General features: G+C 42.0%; 1 protein-coding gene across 5 annotated transcripts in view; it reads right to left on the bottom strand.

Annotated features, from left to right (window-relative positions):
- LOC111837971 (fibronectin type-III domain-containing protein 3A) overlaps window positions 1-14853 on the bottom strand; it is a 28454-nt gene extending 13601 nt beyond the window's left edge. Inside the window, exons 1-6 of one of the 5 annotated variants that reach the window (XM_072701821.1) lie at window positions 14712-14853; window positions 9731-9881; window positions 7377-7452; window positions 3747-3823; window positions 3185-3452; window positions 771-1016 (exon numbers count right to left, since the gene is read on the bottom strand). In XM_072701821.1, the coding sequence (XP_072557922.1) occupies window positions 771-1016; window positions 3185-3452; window positions 3747-3823; window positions 7377-7452; window positions 9731-9856 (793 nt within the window). In that variant the 5' untranslated portion in view covers window positions 9857-9881; window positions 14712-14853. The other 4 variants (XM_072701819.1, XM_072701822.1, XM_072701820.1 and 1 more) reach the window with 4 other exon arrangements.
- Window positions 14854-20970: the final 6117 nt, after the last annotated feature.

A 20970-nucleotide genomic window follows, 5' to 3' on the forward strand; every position in this document is an offset into this window, starting at 1 on the left:
ACAACCCCTCTTCCACATTCTATGCTGGCTTCTTTTAGCTTTCTAAGCTAGTCTAATTGAACAGGACTGCTGTGCAACCTATTTTAATACAGAAAGGGAGTTACTAGAGACTTTGATGAAGGTGGTTTTATAATAAAAAGATTAAAAAGAATATTATAAAACTTCATAACCTTAATTTCTACTGAAAGAATTCTCTCAACAGCCTCTTTTTTTGTGTCGGTCATCTAAAATAGCGATGTTTTGTGTACAGAAGCACATACAGCCAGCCTGCAGCACTTGGCAGGGTTCAGCTTTGTCCCGAATTGCAATCCAATTGTGTAGCCTACATATCACGGCTGGCAAAGCTCTCCTGATTATGCGACAGACCTGCAGTCAGATTTATCGGAGGCCAAATTTCCGTTTGCACGCGTGTCTGGGCACTGGCCACACTGGGGAGTTCAGGTGAAAAGCAAAGCAAAAAAAAAAACTGCTTCTAACTTGTGCTCTGTACATATGGCTTCCTAGACTTCGAACACATGTGCCAATCAATTTTGTCATATATTTGAGTGAAAAATCTAAAATGAAAGGACAAAAAGACCCAGATGGACGATTAAGTGTCCCAGATGGAGGATTAGAGCTTTATACGCACGGCGAGTACTAGAAGGCTGACCTGTTTTTACACACATGCATATTATTAAAGGCATTCTGAATAGAGAGACAGTTACAGCTCCATCTCTACATGTGCTTCCAGAAAACTCCGCGCTGTGCGTAAGCACAGCCTCCAGTCTTGCCTGCTTTTGCAGCAGTGGTCGTCGCGGAGGCCGCTCCCGGTTCCTGTCCCTTTCCCGTCCCGTTCCGGCCGTCCAGCCAGGAGGTCCTGCCCGCGCTCTTCTGCGGGGACGACGGCGGGCTGCCGCTTTTGTCCTTGTTTGGACCCCCTTGCCGCTCCTTGATCTTTTTTTGCAAACGCTCGTATGTTTTGCTAGTCCTTTCGTCCCTGGGAACAAATCCTGCACGAGCATGTGAGGAATGGGAATCTGCAGAAGGCAAAAAAAAATTTTGCAGAATAATAATTCATCCAACCAGCTGCTAACTGCTCGTCCTGTACAGGGTCATGGGGGGGGGGGGGGAGAGAGACCACAATCAGCACAGGACACACGGCTTCCGCTCGACAAAATGGCAGCGTCTACAGGTTAAACATGAGAGGAATTAATTTCCTTATGCTTAAACTAAGAAAATACCGATTCATGTAAAATGGTTGGTAACACTTTACATTAACTGTGTGGTTTTATCGGTTGCTTGCTGTTCTGCCACAGCACGGAAATTCCATGGCTATTGTCAATTTGGTATACCGATTAATACCATGGTGCGTATCAAGTATCTAGGACCATTTTGGGAGGCAGCATGTTATTTAGCCAATAGCACATGGCCTAGGTGTGCATTAGCCCGTACCCTATAGCCTAGGTGTGCATTAGCCCGTACCCTATAGGCTTGGTGTGCATTAGCCCGTACCCTATAGCCTAGGTGTGCATTAGCCCGTACCCTATAGCCTAGGTGTGTCGGCTATACCATGTAGCCTAGGTGTGCATTAGCCCGTACCCTATAGCCTAGGTGTGCATTAGCCCGTACCCTATAGCCTAGGTGTGCATTAGCCCGTACCCTATAGCCTAGGTGTGCATTAGCCCGTACCCTATAGGCTTGGTGTGCATTAGCCCGTACCCTATAGCCTAGGTGTGCATTAGCCCGTACCCTATAGGCTTGGTGTGCATTAGCCCGTACCCTATAGCCTAGGTGTGCATTAGCCCGTACCCTATAGCCTAGGTGTGCATTAGCCCGTACCCTATAGCCTAGGTGTGCATTAGCCCGTACCCAATAGCTAGGTGTGCATTAGCCCGTACCCTATAGCCTAGGTGTGCATTAGCCCGTACCCAATAGCTAGGTGTGCATTAGCCCGTACCCTATAGCCTAGGTGTGCATTAGCCCGTACCCTATAGCCTAGGTGTGCATTAGCCCGTACCCTATAGCCTAGGTGTGCATTAGCCCGTACCCTATAGCCTAGGTGTGCATTAGCCCGTACCCAATAGCTAGGTGTGCATTAGCCCGTACCCTATAGCCTAGGTGTGCATTAGCCCGTACCCAATAGCTAGGTGTGCATTAGCCCGTACCCTATAGCCTAGGTGTGCATTAGCCCGTACCCTATAGCCTAGGTGTGCATTAGCCCGTACCATGTAGCATAGGTGTGCATTAGCCCGTACCATGTAGCATAGGTGTGCATTAGCCGTACCCTATAGCCTAGGTGTGCATTAGCCCGTACCCAATAGCTAGGTGTGCATTAGCCCGTACCCTATAGCCTAGGTGTGCATTAGCCCGTACCCTATAGCCTAGGTGTGCATTAGCCCGTACCATGTAGCATAGGTGTGCATTAGCCCGTACCATGTAGCATAGGTGTGCATTAGCCCGTACCATGTAGCATAGGTGTGCATTAGCCGTACCCTATAGCCTAGGTGTGCATTAGCCCGTACCCTATAGCCTAGGTGTGCATTAGCCCGTACCCTATAGCCTAGGTGTGCATTAGCCCGTACCCTATAGCCTAGGTGTGCATTAGCCCGTACCCTATAGCCTAGGTGTGCATTAGCCCGTACCCTATAGCCTAGGTGTGCATTAGCCCGTACCCTATAGCCTAGGTGTGCATTAGCCTGTACCCTATAGCCTAGGTGTGCATTAGCCCGTACCCTATAGTCTAGGTGTGCATTAGCCCGTACCCTATAGCCTAGGTGTGCATTAGCCCGTACCCAATAGCTAGGTGTGCATTAGCCCGTACCCTATAGCCTAGGTGTGCATTAGCCCGTACCCTATAGCCTAGGTGTGCATTAGCCCGTACCCTATAGCCTAGGTGTGCATTAGCCCGTACCCTATAGCCTAGGTGTGCATTAGCCCGTACCCTATAGCCTAGGTGTGCATTAGCCCGTACCCTATAGCCTAGGTGTGCATTAGCCCGTACCCTATAGCCTAGGTGTGCATTAGCCCGTACCCTATAGCCTAGGTGTGTCGGCTATACCATGTAGCATAGGTGTGCATTAGCCTATACCACATGGCCTAGGTGTGTATTAGCCTATACATTCAGTGATATGTGACTATAAAAACTATATATATAAAAAAAAATAAACTAAATAAATCAAAACTATAACATCAGAGGTTTACTCACCTTGCTCGCAGAACTGCAGCGGATGGTACTGAGGGATGAACGGGGACGCCATGTCTCCGGCTCCGCTCACCACGGCAGGGTAAATGGCAAGGGGTTGGGGAAGCATGGCAGGGTGAGGTATGAAGGTGGAGAGGTGGCTGTGGGGCGGGGCCGGGCCCGCGGAGGCGGGGTGCAGCGGGGAGGGGGGGTGCAGCGGGGAGTGGCTTCCCGGGTGAAATTCCCGCTGAGGTAAGACCAGAACACGTCGCACTCCATTCTCCTCGATGACCTTTACGGGACAAAGACGCAGGGCAAGAGAATTATGAGCTTCCTCATTATCTACTACAAAGATGGGAATTTCAGGAATGACATACAGCTTTATTTACCATGTGATTCACCCAGGAATCACATGACATGTCAACAATTATAGAATAAGAAAATACCTATCATTGATTATATTGTTTTTAGTTATTGACTGGCTTCTTTTATTGTGCTACCATTACAGAGATTTTCTCCTTTGAGAACTGGCTGATCTAACCTGTTGAAAATAACTATAGATGTCAGAAGGTAGACAAAATTTCACCTGCGAAATGTATCCAGGAGGCACATAGATTGGAGGCACTGACCCATTTGGGGACATCATGGGAACCTGAGCTGGCCCTTTAAGGAGGAAAGAACATTAATACCACAAAACTGAGGGAACCTGAGCTGGCCCTTTAAGGAGGAAAGAACATTAATACCACAAAACTGAGGGAACCTGAGCTGGCCCTTAAAGAGGAAGGAACATTAATACCACAAAACTGAGGGAACCTGAGCTGGCCCTTTAAGGAGGAAAGAACAATAATACCACAAAACTGAGGGAACCTGAGCTGGCCCTTAAAGAGGAAGGAACATTAATACCACAAAACTGAATACCTGCAGAATTTTTTCCATCAAGTGTGACTTAAAACTATGACAATCTTCCTACCTGGCAACAACTACACGGTTTTCAATTTGGAATCCTGCAAAGTATTTTTGTAAATGAAAGCAAGGTGTGAGGAACCAAGCCTCATCTCCAGGCCTTCCAAGCCGACAGATATCGTACATTTAGTAGGAGAACGAGGGTGGGACTAATTGATCTTTTCAGTCAGATAATGAAAGAAGTTGTACTGTGGAAAATGTATTCACATATTTATTCAGAATTTGTAAGACAGCAACAAGATATTTGCAGACACGCAGATCGGAGGATAAAACCGATGAGAATGAGGCACTGAGTGTCAGATTGACACCGAAGCCGGAAAACCCTGCATGGCGGTGAGCATCCTGATGTGGTTCTGTTGCGGCTATTTTTTGACCGATTTAAAAGTGAACAAAGGTCACGGTGGTAGCATTTCACAGATCTTTTAGCGTCTGAGCATTTATTTTTAATTAAGTGCACTACTGATTGAGAAGTGAAATACTGTAACAATTTGATTATTTCCTATTTGATATGCGTAGGTAGGGTAAGAAATAAAGAACTTCAGATCCTTTAAGAGTTTATTTCTTTTTAGAAAAGGATACTACGAGTTGTGATTTATTATTACTATGTATGTTATTTTTATTTATTATAAAACATCTCATGTGATCTAAGAAATTAAATTTAAATTAAATTTAGCTTTCACAAATGGTCTTAATTTATCATAGGCTCTTAAATAAGTCACCCATTTTAATCTTTGAAAGAGCTAAATGTGACATTTGTACATTAATTTAGAACGTGTGCTACTTCGAAGGGTCTCTCCTAATAATTGCAACCAAACATTACTCAGACAACATACACAAACAGCCATATTGATACAGCAAAATGGAGAAATGTGTACATATTCAATAAATTAAAATATGCAAATATACCATTCTGTTCATTTTAACTGTCCCTTGTCAAAGCCAGCTTTAACACTCAGAAATGTGAACATTTCACACTCTTAAAAGTGTGCTTTAAATACAACAGAGGAGGGATGAGGAGGACTTATTTAAACACCCTGCAATGCAGTTTGGACAAAACACACATCTGGTTACAGTCAGTAAACATCAATGTCAAACATTCCTCACACACCTCAGATGTAAGGCAAACAAGCACAATCAATAATGTATTCTTTATTCGAAGCATATTCAATTGTGTTTTAAATTCACGGCTTTTAGGACTAGTTACACATACAAAAAACTTCAGAGCTCCTCACAGATCTAGTGACCACACTATTTCAAAGCTATCATCTTAAAATACATTTGTGTATATTTAGTAAAAACAGGCCCCTTCCCTTCCAAGCCGGCATACATAGCCTGAATTTAAGGTCTATGTGAAATGATACTTGAAGCTTATTTGTGGCCATAATTAGCCTTCTCTCCCTTTTTCCACCCTACTGTTGGTTGCTGATGTAACAGCAAATCCCCAAACCCAAGCAGGAAAGTTCTAATATTTGAATTCCAAGCACAAGGGGAAAAGCTTTAGTAGCTGTGACACTGAATAACACATTCACTGTGTCTGTATGTCCCCGCCATCACCAAACTCTGTAACTAATGTGCAAACAAGCCTGGCCAGCAGAATGTCCCCATAGTGCTGTTAGGCATGAATCTCCTGGTATTTCCATGCTGTGGGAGCACAGCAAGCGACCCATTGGTTTGACTTTGTGTGAACGATGAAGTGTCACATTGATCATTATTGCTTTGTAACAGCAGATCTATAGTAAAGAGAGAATCATCCACCCAGCCAGATTCATATAAACCATGGAAGTTTCTGGCATTAAAAAAAAGAAAAAAATAAATAAACTAGATTAAAAATAATAATATCTTTAAAATAATACAATGCATCTGGACTGACATCTCTAACACGCAGTGCAAATTGGCAAGATGTGCATCTCCTACAAAGAATACTAATTCAGACAATGGTGTGTACTAAGTGTCTTGGACCGTTTTGTTCAGTCATAGTACAGCACAATAAGAGCTACTGAATTCCCACAGATATCCTCAGGGAATTTAAACAATGGAAATGTTTTGAACCGTTTTTACAGCATGCTCTCAAACATTTGATATGTCCTAATCTCTTGTACAGGCTTCATTTTGACGTTGCAGTTTTCGCCTTCACAACAACTTCGTTAAAAGCTACTGTTGCCGCATGCCAAAAGCAAGAACACTCATTTGTAAATGTGAACGTTTATCAATGTTAAAATGGTTTCCAATCTGAATTTCATTTCAGTTTTCTCCACCCAACTATAATAGTTTTTTCCTAAAGATACGAATAAATTTGACTCTCACATACAACATCGTTTTGCAAATTGTCACTGTATGTTCGGCCACACACAACATGGCAAAATTTCCAAAGATTAAAAACAAAATAAAAACAAACAACCATTGGATATTTGCCTTTCTGTTCGATGGTTATTTGGCACGCATCGCAGGTGTGCCTTTTTAACGGGAGGAAGCAACATCGTGAGCAAAAAATTTGAATGTGCTTAACATCGATTTAAGTCAGAAGCTTCTGCCTACTGCACACAGCTGCAAACAAAAATTAAAACAATTAACTATCTGTGGGCGCCACTGGCTGCTTTTGCCCACCTCTGACTTCACACTCACTCACTCACAGCTGCCTAGCAGATTCAGGGAAGCAGTGGGTACAACTCAGCATTCAGTCCTTGATGGACAATTACCCATTCCACCTTTATGCTTTTGATGCAATTTATCACGATATAATTAAATATAAAATTTAATTAAATTAAAAATTGACTGCAGTTAAAAAGAAGTCCCAGTTGCTATCCCTTATAGGCCTAAGGGGAGAAACAGTAAGAACCAGTGTGAACAGTGGTACTGCTGAAAGTCTGAGACGTAGAAAAGCTTAGGGATGCTTTTCATTTCTAGTCCTGAATCGTGTCAAATGTGGACCAACAAAAAAACGCAATAAAGGTGAAACACAATGCATATGCTAGGGGTTCTCAAAGTCTGGACCACAGTTCAGATGCGAACAGAATCGCAAGTTAATTGGGGTCCCTCCGATGATGCACCTTATGATTCAATATGGTTAACGTTGGCTTAACGTTGTTTGAAGTAGTAAAGTAAAATATAACGTAGAGCTACCAAACTTCACACATGGACATAACTCATAACACATTAATGGTTTCAGTAGGCATTCTGTAACTTAAAACAGTGTGTGTATCCTTTAACGTCAAAGAGGGCTACATCGGCATAGGCAGGACGCAGCCGGTCTTACCTGTGATACACTGGAACTGACCATCATCTCTGCGGATGGTGAAGGCCTCGCCCGCATTCACCTGCACCAGAATCACCTGGGGAGACACAGTGGTGACAAGCAGACACTAGTAAGTGGGCAGGAGTAACGTACGATGTCATACTGCCCGGAAGCCGTGCTGAGCGCTACAAGAGGGGGACAACTGTATGAGCTCTTCAAGGTAACAGTGTATACAGCATTTCACTATCATTATTATTATTATTATTATTATTATTGGTTGAACGAAGACTCTATTATAGCTGAAACTTGAAATAATTTTTAAATTGGAAGTATGTGTAAAAAGTGTCCCTTTTCAAATTGAAATAAAATTAAAAAGCTGTAAATCTCCTGTTTGAACAGAAGAAATTAGAAGCAATATAGGAGCAGAATCTTTTTAAAAAAAATAATCTCTTTTAATAATAAATCGATAAAACACATTGGTATCAAGCTAAATATACATTAAATCGAGTAAAACAATTAGATTTAAATATATGGTTACAATCCATAAAAAATAAAATATAAATCACTATAGAGCTAAATATACATTAAAAATCCAGTAAAACGCCTGTTATACTATCAAACTAACTGATTTTTAAATAATAGTTAATAAAATCACTTTAAAAAACATTCATTAACCTATTTTATTGATGTAAATGCTCGCTGAAATGTTATTGATCCCACTGATATGGATTAATATAAATATGGCTGCAACAAATACGAAATACGCCAAGCTTCATATTTCAGTTCAGATCAAAGAAAACTGATTTTTTTCAGGTCAGTGTAATCATTAACACCGCTTCCCACTAAACAATAAAGTCATCAAAAAAAAAAACAAACCCATCATAGAGGCAACAAAAACATGAAGATTAGCCACTGGAAAGCACTGGAGAGCTCAGCAACACCAAAAGGCCAGGTCGACCACAGACGACTACGGTGCATGATCATCGTGCCAAGTCAAGAACACTCTCCAGGATGTAGGCGTATCCGTGTCAAAGTCTATAATGAAGATTTCATTGAATTAAATACAGAGGGTTTAAGTCGGCCAGATCAGACTTTTAAAAAAGCCAGTTCTGGAACAATATACTTTGGACAGCTGAAACTAATATCAACCTGTACTATAATGATGGACAGAGTATGGAGAAGGGAAAGAAAGGCTCAGGATAGCACAATCTGTGAGAGACGGGGAGGCAGTGTCATGGCACTGCCATGTGCGGCCTCCAATGGAACTGGGTCACTGCTGTTTATCGACAGTGTGACTGCTGACAGAAGCAGCGGGACGAATGGTGGAGTGTATAACGCCGTCCCGTCTGCTCAGATTCAGCCAAATGCGGCTAAACTGACAGGACATCGCTTCTCGCTGCAGATGGACGATGACCCAAAACATACCGCGGAAGCAACCCAAGAGCTTTTCCAGGCAAAGATGCGGAATATTCTTCAATGGCCGAGTCAGTCAACTGACCGCAACCCAGTGGAAGAAGCGTTTCACTTGCTGAAGACAAAGGCGAAGGATGAAAGACCAACGAACAGGCAGAGAAGCCCTGGCAAGGCCTCACTAGGGAGGAGACCCGGCACCCGGGGACGGGCACGAGCACGGGTTTGAGACTGCAGGCTGTCAGTGACGACTTTGGATTTTCAACCAAGTATTACAAACAATTATTATATTTATGATTTTATTAGCATATCCAAGTTCTTTAGAGCTCCTGAAATTGGAGGGACTATGTATAAAAATGGCTGCAATTCCTAAACGGCTAATTTTTCTTAAAGATCTGCTTCAATCTACTTCAATGTTTCTTTTCAAATTATTTGTCACAGTATACAGAGGCGAAATGACAAAACTTGTGGCACTGTCCATGGACCCAACTGCATATTCTTACATCTGCACTGCGTGTGTGTTTTTCTCTGATCCAGTGCTGCTTGCCTTTTATCCCAATTTTACCATTTGATATTTGATGTTGCTATGGGTTACACCTTAACATCCTCTCGAAGATTAATAAAATCTATCTGACTGCACCAGTGACTCGAGTAACTTAGCTACAAAGACCCAGACAACTGTGAAGCTGGTTTATTAGAATCCGCGACTGCTACAGCAATAACACTGAATATAAATGTATCGTGTTTGATATGCGCACTGCAATGACCACCTCTGTGTTCAGACTTCAACCTGACGGAAAACCTGATGTTAATAAATTAAAGAAACTGCAGCTTATCTCTGCTGCCATCATTTTATTTGTTAGGTAGTAAAAATAGTGCAATATGAAGCTTCTTTAATAAGAACAGGATGTTCCACTCGAGAGATGGAGCAGAAAGCCAGAGAGGCAGCCACTCAGACAGGGTACCTGCTGCGGCCCGTCGCCATTGACCATCCCAGCTGGAGGTGGGGGCCCGAGCAGAGGGTAGTCGGACGCGGGCAGTCGGCCAGGCTCCAGGGGGGGCGTGTGGTCTGCCATGGCTCCCTCATTCATACGGACATGCGGGCACTCCGGACTCCTGCAAGAGGGCCGACATCATCGTCACAACGTGCTCTTTCGCTTTTCTGTCACTTTGCCCAAAGGTGCACTGCACCCCCTAACCACCATTTCATTTCACCAATTCCAGTCGCTCGACCCTTTCTCACGCTTTTCCCACGGGGTTTTCCCTAAAATTAAAATTTCATTACGATCAGCACAAACAATCAAATAAGAACGAGGGAACGAGTGAATGGCGATGCGTCAAACTGCCGCTCGGTTCCTGTGTTCCGAGTCATGAATAAGGAGGATCAGCAGAAAGGAAGGTTCCAGGTGAAATCTGAATAGAACAGGGAGGAAACTCACTGTCGATGGTGGGAGAAGAGAGATTTATTAGATGCATCGAACATTTTCATCATTCAAGAACTATGAATAAAACGCTGAACTATTAATAAGCTAATGAAAAATAAGCTAATGAAATACTGGAGCTGAATTACTCAGCTGAAACGACACTGTGACCCAGCCGTGCTTCCAGACTTGCGTCCAGATTTAATGCTAAAAATAAAAATGCCCACCTTACGTTCTGTGCTCCGGGATACACTGACGTACAAATTAAGTGTCCCTAGTGAGTAATATGAAGCATGAGTCAGAAAGTGCTTAGAAGTACATTTGAGCAGTCAGACGTCAACCATTATGGCCAGCAGAATCTATCAAATTTGTTCAAAGTCACTGTATTAAACCGCATGACTTCTGTATAGCCTGATAAGATTTAATAATTAAAAAAAAGTGAATACAACATGGTCTTAGAGTGACACCTGCTGACATTAAATGAAACTGCACTTTTTAAATGTACATGCCAATGTATATGGCACTGGATTTAAGAGGAGGAGAAAATATGTCACAGACTGCTGCTGGCCGTGACATTAATGCAAAAAAAATGCCATAACTCTCTGAAGACCATAAAGCTCATCTCCTTTGAAAACCGGAGTAAAAGTTCCATAAGTAGACCTAAGACACTGATATTCTGTTAACATTTTTCAAACCATTGTTTAGTGGCAAACAGATTATAACTGACAATTTCCCTACACACACTTTAAGGTTTTGCTCCCTCAGACTCAGACAAACATACATATACACAGGGCCAGGGTCAAACAACACTGTCTCTCACATGTAATTTCCATATTACATACAGGTCATGCGTGGATTATCATCAATCAAAAACTGATGTACCGTCCAGCAGGGCGGCGACACCAGGTATCTGCCAGCTGAAACAATGTATGGTTTGTGTCTTTCGGGAGGCTCTTCCTTTTATCTTTTAACTGGACAATACTGTTACACCCCCCCCCCCCACAAAAAAAAAAAAAAAAAAAAAAACACAAGCAATTCCTGTCACACCCTTGGTTTCCCTGTGAAGTTCTTTAAGACTTCTCTGGGAAAAGTGACCATGAAAGGTGTCAGTGTGCATTACAACCCCCTATCAGTCACCCCCACAGCCGGCCATTTTATTCCAGAATAACCCCGTTTGCCGATAGTCATCCCCACTGGGTCACTTAGCTCCTGGGCATGATGGTAAAGGTGTTCTCACCCACAGATAACCTTTTTTAAACGTTATATTCAAATATATTTTTGCACATTCAATGACAATTTACCACTCGTCTTTACATTGTCTTTTTTTCCTTTTAATTCAATACATAAAATTGTAATGCTATATTACATGTTAATTGGTAAATGTATGCAATATGCATGGATATAGAGGTAAAAAGGGACAATCATTAAATATCCTATTTAAAGCCATTTGGTCTCATTCCACTATCAAAGTAACATCTAAAAAGAAACCAAAACTTCAAATCAACCTCCGAGACTTAATGTTGATAAAGATTCCACCATACCCAGCACATAAAAATCACCCTTCATTTCATTTTAAATTGTCAACTATTTTTTAGGTACATTTTTAAAGATGTGACAAAAATGTATTTTAATTCAAAAGACCCATAACTGGGTCTACGTTGTTACCCAGAGCTCCTGGCTGAATCACCATTATGGGAGTGGTTGAAATCTTTACAATGTGAACAACAGTCCTTTTGCTGCAGCATCAAAGTCTACTGAATGCTTGAAGTACTTAAACCAGTTACACAGCCCCAGGAGCTGACACATAATCCTTAATATTTATTTTACAAAAAAAGCTAAGATTAAAACAGATAAGTATGCAACTGTGTGGAAATATTCTAGATCTTAGTCAGGGCCTAGTAAGGCCAAAAAAGCCACTTCCGATAATCCATGCACATGACAAAGACATACAGGACAAGACAAATGATTCACTGAATATTTCATAAATTTGGTCCAACGGCATTCTGGGAATAGCATGGTTTGTGATGCAACAAGGAAGTGCACTCCATTGCAAAGCTGTCCTTCGTCTACATGCACAATGGATTTCTGAGCACATCTATCCAAAACCTTTTCCATCTTGGCTCGCATTCTTGTTTCTTAGATCACTTTCCATTACATCTGAAAAGCCATGGGCGTTTAATAATAACCTGATCGTTATCAGGCACTGATGACTAAGTTAATCCGAACAGCTCAAATGAAAGTTACTTATTAACTAAAGCCCCAGCTGAACACAGACAGCTGACATGACCTGTGTAAGACTGACCGGCAGAATAAATGTTATTAGTATAGAAAGAATCAAATAAAGTGAACATATAGAAAACGGCACACTCATTAACAATTTGGACAAATCATTAAGATAAACTATTCCTTTATTAAACATAACATTTGTAGAGGTATTTTGTGCTATGTGTTATAAGTATGATTTAAGTTTCCTTATTGTTTCAGTTGCATACCCAGTATTTAATAAGAATATTTTACAGTTGATTCATTGGTATTTGTATAATCAGTTTAATATGGGGAACATCTATTCTTATCAGATTTAAGCAAGCAATTTAAAACAGGACGGTGATAAAAGAAAACATCTGAGAACATAAAATACTTTCAATATCAGAAACTAAGGTAAACAGTGACATTCAGCTGCTCTGACCGAAGAAACAACTGGAAAACAGCCAGAGGTTCAAAGGCACCTCCGAGGACGCAATCATTTCTAAAAGCACATAAATGAAACCCAGCTGAGCTTTCAGAAGAAGCAAAAGAAAAAAAAATGCCTATTTAAAGGAAAGCTTTGAAAAGTACATTTAACAAGGTACAGATTCTAAAGTTCACCATAAATGGTGCCAGCATTCAAAATCCGGATTCCGAGTTTAGACATGATGTTTACTTTTCAACTTCAGGTTGACACATATGCTGTTAAATCTGTGGTAAAATGCTGCCAAAAATGTCTGTGACAACAAAAAATTATATTTAATTAATGTGTTGGATTACGCAATAGGGAAGTAAAAAGACTTTAAAAAGCTAACTGTATAGGATGATACAGTGAGGACTAAGCATTCTCCTTTCTCCAAACTAATAAAGGTTCTTAATTTAAATCACACATATATTAAAAACTCTTCTTAAAAATGAAGAATACAAGGATAATACTAAGTTTGAATGGTACACGTCACGCGGCTCTCCTGACGCGCGCGTGAGAACTGCGACTTCGTGACGTAACAACCTTTTACCCTTTCTTTTTTTTTTTTTTTTTTTTTTTTCTTTCGGCACAAGAAGGGTAACATATGGTAGCGCGAAAGCTACCAGCATTTATTATAAAGAAATGTACTCTGTTCAGTACATCAAGGCAGTCGATCTCAATGTAGTTATTCTACCAACCCTGATGTTAGTTTCACTTTCTAAATAATGATACATTAAGCATAAGTTAAAAATCATAATAACCCCCCGTGTTAACTAGTAACGTGGACGAAACAGAGCTTGATTAGTAAACAAGCCAGCATTTCATTTAAAAAATAATTCGTTTATGCAAATACTGGAGCAGATACATGTAGAATTAGAGAAGCGCGCTAACTGGTTACAGTAAAGGCCGACCTTAACCATAAAGATGAAATATGCCCCATTTCACATGCTGAACACTTCATGATTTTTTTTTCTAGCTAAATTAATTAACCGGTGATGTATTCGAACATTAATTGCGCAAAGCCACTTCGCAGAAATGGGGATTTCACACAGACAGGAAGAAATGGACGCATTTTCAGTTATGGTACAAGAAGGTACAAAAGCTGGAGGAGATCATTGAGGAGCAGTCCAGCCTTTGCGAGCCGCATTTCTGCAAAGACCATCCTCGCCTCTAACTGCAATCTAGTAATATGGATTAGATACCATAGGTCCCCGTACTCACCCAGACTGCTGCTGGTATCGCGGAAAGTACGAGTCCAAGACTCGCTATGTTAAACGCCACAGAAGCAAACCTAACGACGTGATAAGGCTTTTTTCCTTTTAGCATTGAACACGCTTCCGTAAATCAGTCCGACTCCGTCTGGATGGATGGATGGATAAATAGATATACTTCCTAGATCATAGCCTTTGCGAACGATAGCTAAATAGGACTGCTGGCTGCCCGTGTCTCCCCAGCACTGCCGAGTCCGCCGCCCAGCCGCAGCCTGCTTTTATATCGCTTTTCTGCAGACAGTGTAGCACGCGATAAAAACGACATGGGCGAGTCAATAATGCTTTCCCATTAAAATCCAGCTCTGCATTCCTAATTACCAGACTGCTTAACACTCTACAAACCCGCCATCTTCTGTCAAAGAATGTACACAAACCGTGGGGCGCAGGCGCCGTGACTGAGGCTATTCCGTCTGTTTAACGCACCGCCGATATTTGCGTACGTAAAGGAACGTAGCGCACTTTAAACCCAGCTTGAAATGGCTTCCTAGCTTTTATATACGGCACTACCTCTCCATGCAAAGCATTACATTCCACCTCTGCATACCGCAGAATCACTCAGATGTGCGTGTCCAGCTGGCCAAACTGCATCCCGAAAAGAGCATTTAAGTAACTTTCCAATCTGAAGTTGTTAAAGGGACCTTGCTAAAGTGTGACCGAAGGGTACTTTCATCACTGTCCAGGAAGTGTTGCAAGTACACGTTCCCAACAGTCATTGGAGAGTCCTGATAACTGAAATAAATAATTATACTAGCTGCCAGGTCGGTAGAAGACAAGTTATTGGTGCTTTTGATAAACAGAATAATCAGATCTGGAAATGTTTAGTACATCACTCCTAAATTATAGTTATGGACAGCATTTATGTCCTTAATTATCTGGAAATATAAATGGGTGGACAGAATTATTTAATCAACATTTTATTAGGAAATACATTCAGTGGCCAGTTCATTAGGTACAGCTGCTTACAAACACAAAAAGCCTGCTTGTCCAAACAGCAAATGAATTGTATATTCAGCAACTGCATATACACTGAATATACACTGCCTGGGTGCTTTATTAGAAACACCTGTACAACTGCTGGCAAATATATAATCAGCCAATCGCATGGCAGCAGTTTAAAGTATAAAATCATGCAGTGAGGGGTTAAGTAGTGTAGTTTATGCTTAGATCCGGAATGGCTGATCTCTTCCAGAAAGGGCCGCTGTGTATGTGGGTTTTTACTGCAGCTCCCTAAGTGATTACTAGTTAGAGGACGCATTGGCTGAGGAGTCCACACACCTGGGTTTGAACAGCTGACCTAAAGGTTATCCCAGAAATCCGCATACACACCGGGCCTTTGGCCACCCCTGACTTAGCGCAAACGTTAGAGTTGGAAAAGAAAAAAATACAAACCAGTGACAGTTCTGTGGGTGGAAATGCTTTATTGATGATACGCAAATGGCCAGACTGGTTTGAGCTAACAGGAAGGCTACAATAGATCAGATACCCAGTCTGGACAGTGGCGGTGAGGAGAAAACAGATGCAAATCCATGGCACAGTGAACATTGAGGTGCATGGGATCCGACCAGCGGTACCACCCTGACTCCTCAGCTAAAATCACGCTTCCTTCTCCGTCAAGCTTCAGTCTGACCTACGCCCTCTGCAGCTTTCACCACAGATATCTATTTATGGCTGAATGATACCGAGGAAAAAAATGACATGGTGGTATTTTTGAGTTTCGAGTTCAGCATTCATGACTGCGCCTTTTGCTGTTTAACGTGTTTCTGTTATGATACAGATGAAACAGATAAGATGAATTAAGAGCGAGTAGGGTGACCACCTAATCCATGTCAGGAGGGACACTATGAGCTACAACAGGATTTGTAAACTACCATTTCACCCATTTCAATTAAAAGGACCAGGATTTCACTTAAGCACTGGGTTCTTGCCGTATGCTGATTGGTCAGTCTCCTATAATCATGCATATGTGTCAGTAATGTTAATGCGAAACAGCTGGATGAGTCTTTCAATCTAGGAACTAACCAAACATTTTAGCAGAGCACAGAACCCTTTCAGCTTTAAAGTAGTTCGTAAAAGATGAAGTAGCTCATAGTGTCCCTCCTGACATGGATTAGTTGGTCACCCTAAGAGCGAGTTCCTTATCTTTCATTAAGAGCTTGATTAGTAAATAAGCCAGCATTTCATTTAAAAAATAATCCGTTTATGCAAACACTGGAGCAGATACATGTAGAATTAGAGAAGCGCGCTAACTGGTTACAGTAAAGGCCGACCTTAACCATAAAGATGAAACGTCTTTCATTAGGAATCTGCTGAGGTCAATTTTCTGCAAATGCAGAACATTAGACTATATATGAGACTGTTTATTATACATAAATCTAACAATCTAACAAAGACTATTGCATGATTGCCCATTGTGATGTCATACATTCCATCCCCTGCATACTCCCACCAGGGTAGAATCGGTCGCCCACAAAGTCAAACTCCTGACGCCACTGGCTACAGCAGCAGAAGATCGTGTCAGAGGTTCCACTCCTGTGCACTAAGAACAGGAAACGGGGGCTGTGGTGGGAACAGGCTCACTGAAACCGGACATTGCCTGGTCTGATTAATTCTGTCTTTCTGCTGCATCTTGCAGATGGTAGAGTCGTAATGTGGACTAAACAGCATGAATTCATGAACCTCTCCTGCCTTGTGCCAACAGCTCAGGCTGCTGGTGGTGTAATGATGTGAGAAATGAGCTCACACTGGGGTCTCCGATACCAGCTGGGCATCTTGTAAATGCCACACACTGCGCATTGTTGCTGACCATGTCTGTCCCTTTATGGCCACAGTATACTCACCTTTAAATGGCTGCCTCCAGCAGGATAATGCATCATGCCACAAACCACAAATCATCTCATACGGGATCTATGAACATCATGCTAAGTCAAGTGCACTTCAATGGCATCCCCGGTCACTAGATATGAATCTAACAGAGCATCTTTGGGATGCAGTGAAACAGGAGATTTACACCCTGAATATGCCGGCAATAGATCTGCTGCAATTGTGTGGTGCAATCATGTAAACAAGGAACAGAATCTCTAAGGCAGGGGTGTCAAACTCCAGTCCTGGGGGGCCGGAGCCCTGCACATTTTTGGGTTTCCCCTCATTTAACACACCTGATTCAATTCCTTGTGCTAATTACCACACAGCTCTTGAGCTGAACAGGAAAAGAACTGAGCTACACAGGGCTCTGCCCCCCCCAGGACTGGAGTTTGACACCCCTGCTCTAAGGAATGTTTCCAGCACTTTGTTGAATCCAAGCTAAGTGTTGGAACTGCAAAGACACGCGATGTTATGGCCCCCAAAAGACATGACATCTATGGAAACCAGGAGGCCACAAATAAAGAAAGAAACTACCATTCATCTGTGCTTCTAGGTGGTGAAAGGGAAGAGAAAACAGGCACACCCCTGTACTATTCACAAAATGTATGCATTACAAAGTAATTATTTACAAGGCAGGGTCAATGGCAGCCAAAACCAAATGGGAATCTTCACAGTCAGAGAGGCAGCACTAGTAATAAAACTTGGTTCCAAACAATCCAATATGGGCACTAACTCTCCACAAATTGGCTCTCAATCTCTATTGCTTTGGCACCATTTTGCCATTTCTGTGCTGCATTATCCAATTGGGAAGATGCTACTGACTGTTTCTCATAAGCCTAATTCATACATCACTTGTCCGTGTGCCGTTAGGGTCCAAGCATAGTACAGTGGTACCTCAGTTTTCGAACTCATTATAACTTGAATTTCTTAAAAGTCGAACCAACCAGTTCGAAAACAAATTACCTAGAACTCGATCTGAATCTCAGAAGTCAAACCATGAACGCCGACATAAGATAATTTGTACGCGCAGGGAAATGAGTCACGCGGCACGTCTCTCAGTGGAAACAAAAGGTAACGCTTCAGTCTCAGCCTCGCATTCACTGTGACAGCATTGTGCATGTTTACACTAGCTGAATACATATATTTAGACAGTAAAAATACATTTAGACAATGATAGACAGTAACAGTAATTTTTACATAATAAAATACATTTAAAAATAAAGATTTCTTATTAATTATTTCAATATCATTAATAATAAACCATTAATACATTTAATTATAATAATATTGTCGTGCCCAGTGGGGTATCGGTATACGGGGTTTAATTACAGGTAAGGCAGGCAAAACGCAGACGGACAATACAATGACCGGACTGGGGAAACAAACTGAAATGCGGACTAAATACAGAGGACTAATGACAACAACCAGAAACAGCTGATCACACGGAGATTCCACACGGGGTTAACAAGGGGGCGTGGCACACGGAAGGAGCGGACAATTGAGGCAGGACATGAACAAATGTAGTATAAACACAAACGTCTGCATGCTCAACTGTGTGCAGACAGCAATGGCACATGGCTTAAGAGCGACAAGCCAGTAGACCAAACGGAAGAACCCTCCTGTAGCAGCAAGAGTTAAATGGAGAATGGGACAAGGAGAAAATTAGACAAAAGGAAAAAACAATGCATGCAGTATACCTAGCAAGTACATAACACCCCCACTTATAAGAACAATGTCATCAGCTAAACGAATGAGTCAGGGCGTTCCAATGAGCAGGAGACGGCATACGCCAAGACTTTCTCACTTCTTGTAATGGATGTCAGTGTTGTAGTCTTGCGCAACTATTGACCAATACATCAGGTATTAGATGTGATTCTGCATGTTAGAGATGAAAACACTAGGGTTGCGGTCTATTCACATTGCTACAAGCAGATTGTTGAAGCTTACACTACTACTGGTTGGAGTGTTGGGATCCATATAGACCTCTCATTGTTGCAATGCTTATAAAAGACCTAAATATTCCTTTTCAGTAGCGAAATAGTTGCTCTAGTCTATGTCGAATTTCCTGGAGAAATAACCGATGGGGTGTTATCGTTATCAATGCCGTTATCATCTTCCTGCAGCAACAGGCCCAGTTCTAGCGGTACTGGCACCTACCTTTAAAAGGCCGTAATTGAGAGCAGCAGCGAATCGCAGCATTTTATCCTCAAAGACCTCCTGACACTCCAGGGTCCATTCAAGTGCATGTGAAGTACTTACATGCTATTAGAGAAGAGGCAACGGTCGAAAGGTTATTGCAGAAACACCAATACTAGTCAGGCATCCCTAGGAGGAGTCATCACTGATGTCTTGTGGTTGGCACAGGAAAAGCAATGAGCCAAAACCTCAACTTTGGCTTCAACTGGCCTTAGCCAACAACTTTACTCAAAGAGTTGATTGCTGCTTCTCCAAACTCACACTCAGTGAAGTGTCAGTGAAGCATCATGTAAACAACTGAACACCAGGTGGAATGTTCCCATACGTGATGGCCAGCTGAACATCGTATAAGCAACCAAATCATTAAGATAAGGCTGGAAGTTTGGCACAACCTATAAGACATAAGAACATAAGAACATAAGAAATATACAAACGAGAGGAGGCCATTCGGCCCATCAAGCTCGCTTGGGGAGAACTTAACTAATAGCTCAGAGTTGTTAAAATCTTATCTAGCTCTGATTTAAAGGAACCCAAGGATTCAGCTTGCACTACGTTATCAGGAAGACTATTCCATACTCTGACTACACGCTGTGTAAAGAAGTGCTTCCTTAAATCCAGTTTGAAGTGTTCTCCCGCTAATTTCCACCTATGGCCACGAGTTCTTGTATTTGAACTAATGCTGAAGTAACTATTCGGTTGAACAGCATCCAAACCTGTTAGAATCTTATAGACCTGGATCATGTCCCCCCTCAGTCTCCTTTGCTTGAGGCTGAACAGATTTAGCTCAAATAACCTTTCCTCGTATGACATTCCTCTAAGACCAGGAATCATTCTTGTGGCCCACAGGACACATTGCACAGGACAATGGATATCAACCTGTGGAACACTGCAGGAGCATTGCATATTCCGAAAGCTATCACTGTATTCTGAAGAAAATGGTCAGGTGTCACAAAGGCAGAGATCCCAGTGCCACATGGAGTTAATCGGACTTGCCAAGCGATTTTGAAAGTGGCGTGATTGCTGATGCCAGACATGGCGATTCCAGTATCTCAGAAACAGCCACTTTCCTGGAATTTTCATACTCTACTGTCTAATGTTTACAGAAAATCATCCAGTCCATGGCATTTTTATTGCCAAAACACGTCATTAGTGAGGAGAATGGCCAAACATCTCTCCAGGTCTTCCCAAATGACCAGGAGTATTACCCTTGTTCCACTGGAGGGATGTGCAAGACGTACTCCGGTGTCAGTCGAAATCCATTAACATCATTAGGCTGTTTTGTGGGATGAGAGAATTGCTCTGGTCCACCTGCAAAGGAGGATCTAATCCAGGGTTGTCTAATTCTGGTCCTGGAGGGTCAGAATCCAACGCAGTTTGCAGATATCCCTGCTCAAACACACATGCCAAGCCTAGTAATTATCAGATTAAGATGTGCTTGAGCAGGGAAATCTGCACTCCGTGTTGGACTCTTTCCCTCCAGGACCGGAATTGCGCAGCCCCGATCTAGGCCATCCTTCAGAATGGATGTTCTTTCGTGTGAGTAGACAGGGTTATACCCAAACTTTCAAGTGACCACTGGAAGTTTTGTTTATTTATTTTCAGACTCTATTTTGTTAGTGTCCATTCAAGTGTTAAGTTTCATTTTGAATGGAACTTTAACGTCCATGTCATGCTATTTCTGTAATAAAAGTGTCAGTAACAAAAAAAGGATGCAAATGAGCATTTATACCCACAGCACAGCATAA

This window comes from Paramormyrops kingsleyae, chromosome 18 (assembly GCF_048594095.1).
Source record: "Paramormyrops kingsleyae isolate MSU_618 chromosome 18, PKINGS_0.4, whole genome shotgun sequence".
In the NCBI taxonomy this organism is placed as follows: Eukaryota; Metazoa; Chordata; class Actinopteri; order Osteoglossiformes; family Mormyridae; genus Paramormyrops; species Paramormyrops kingsleyae.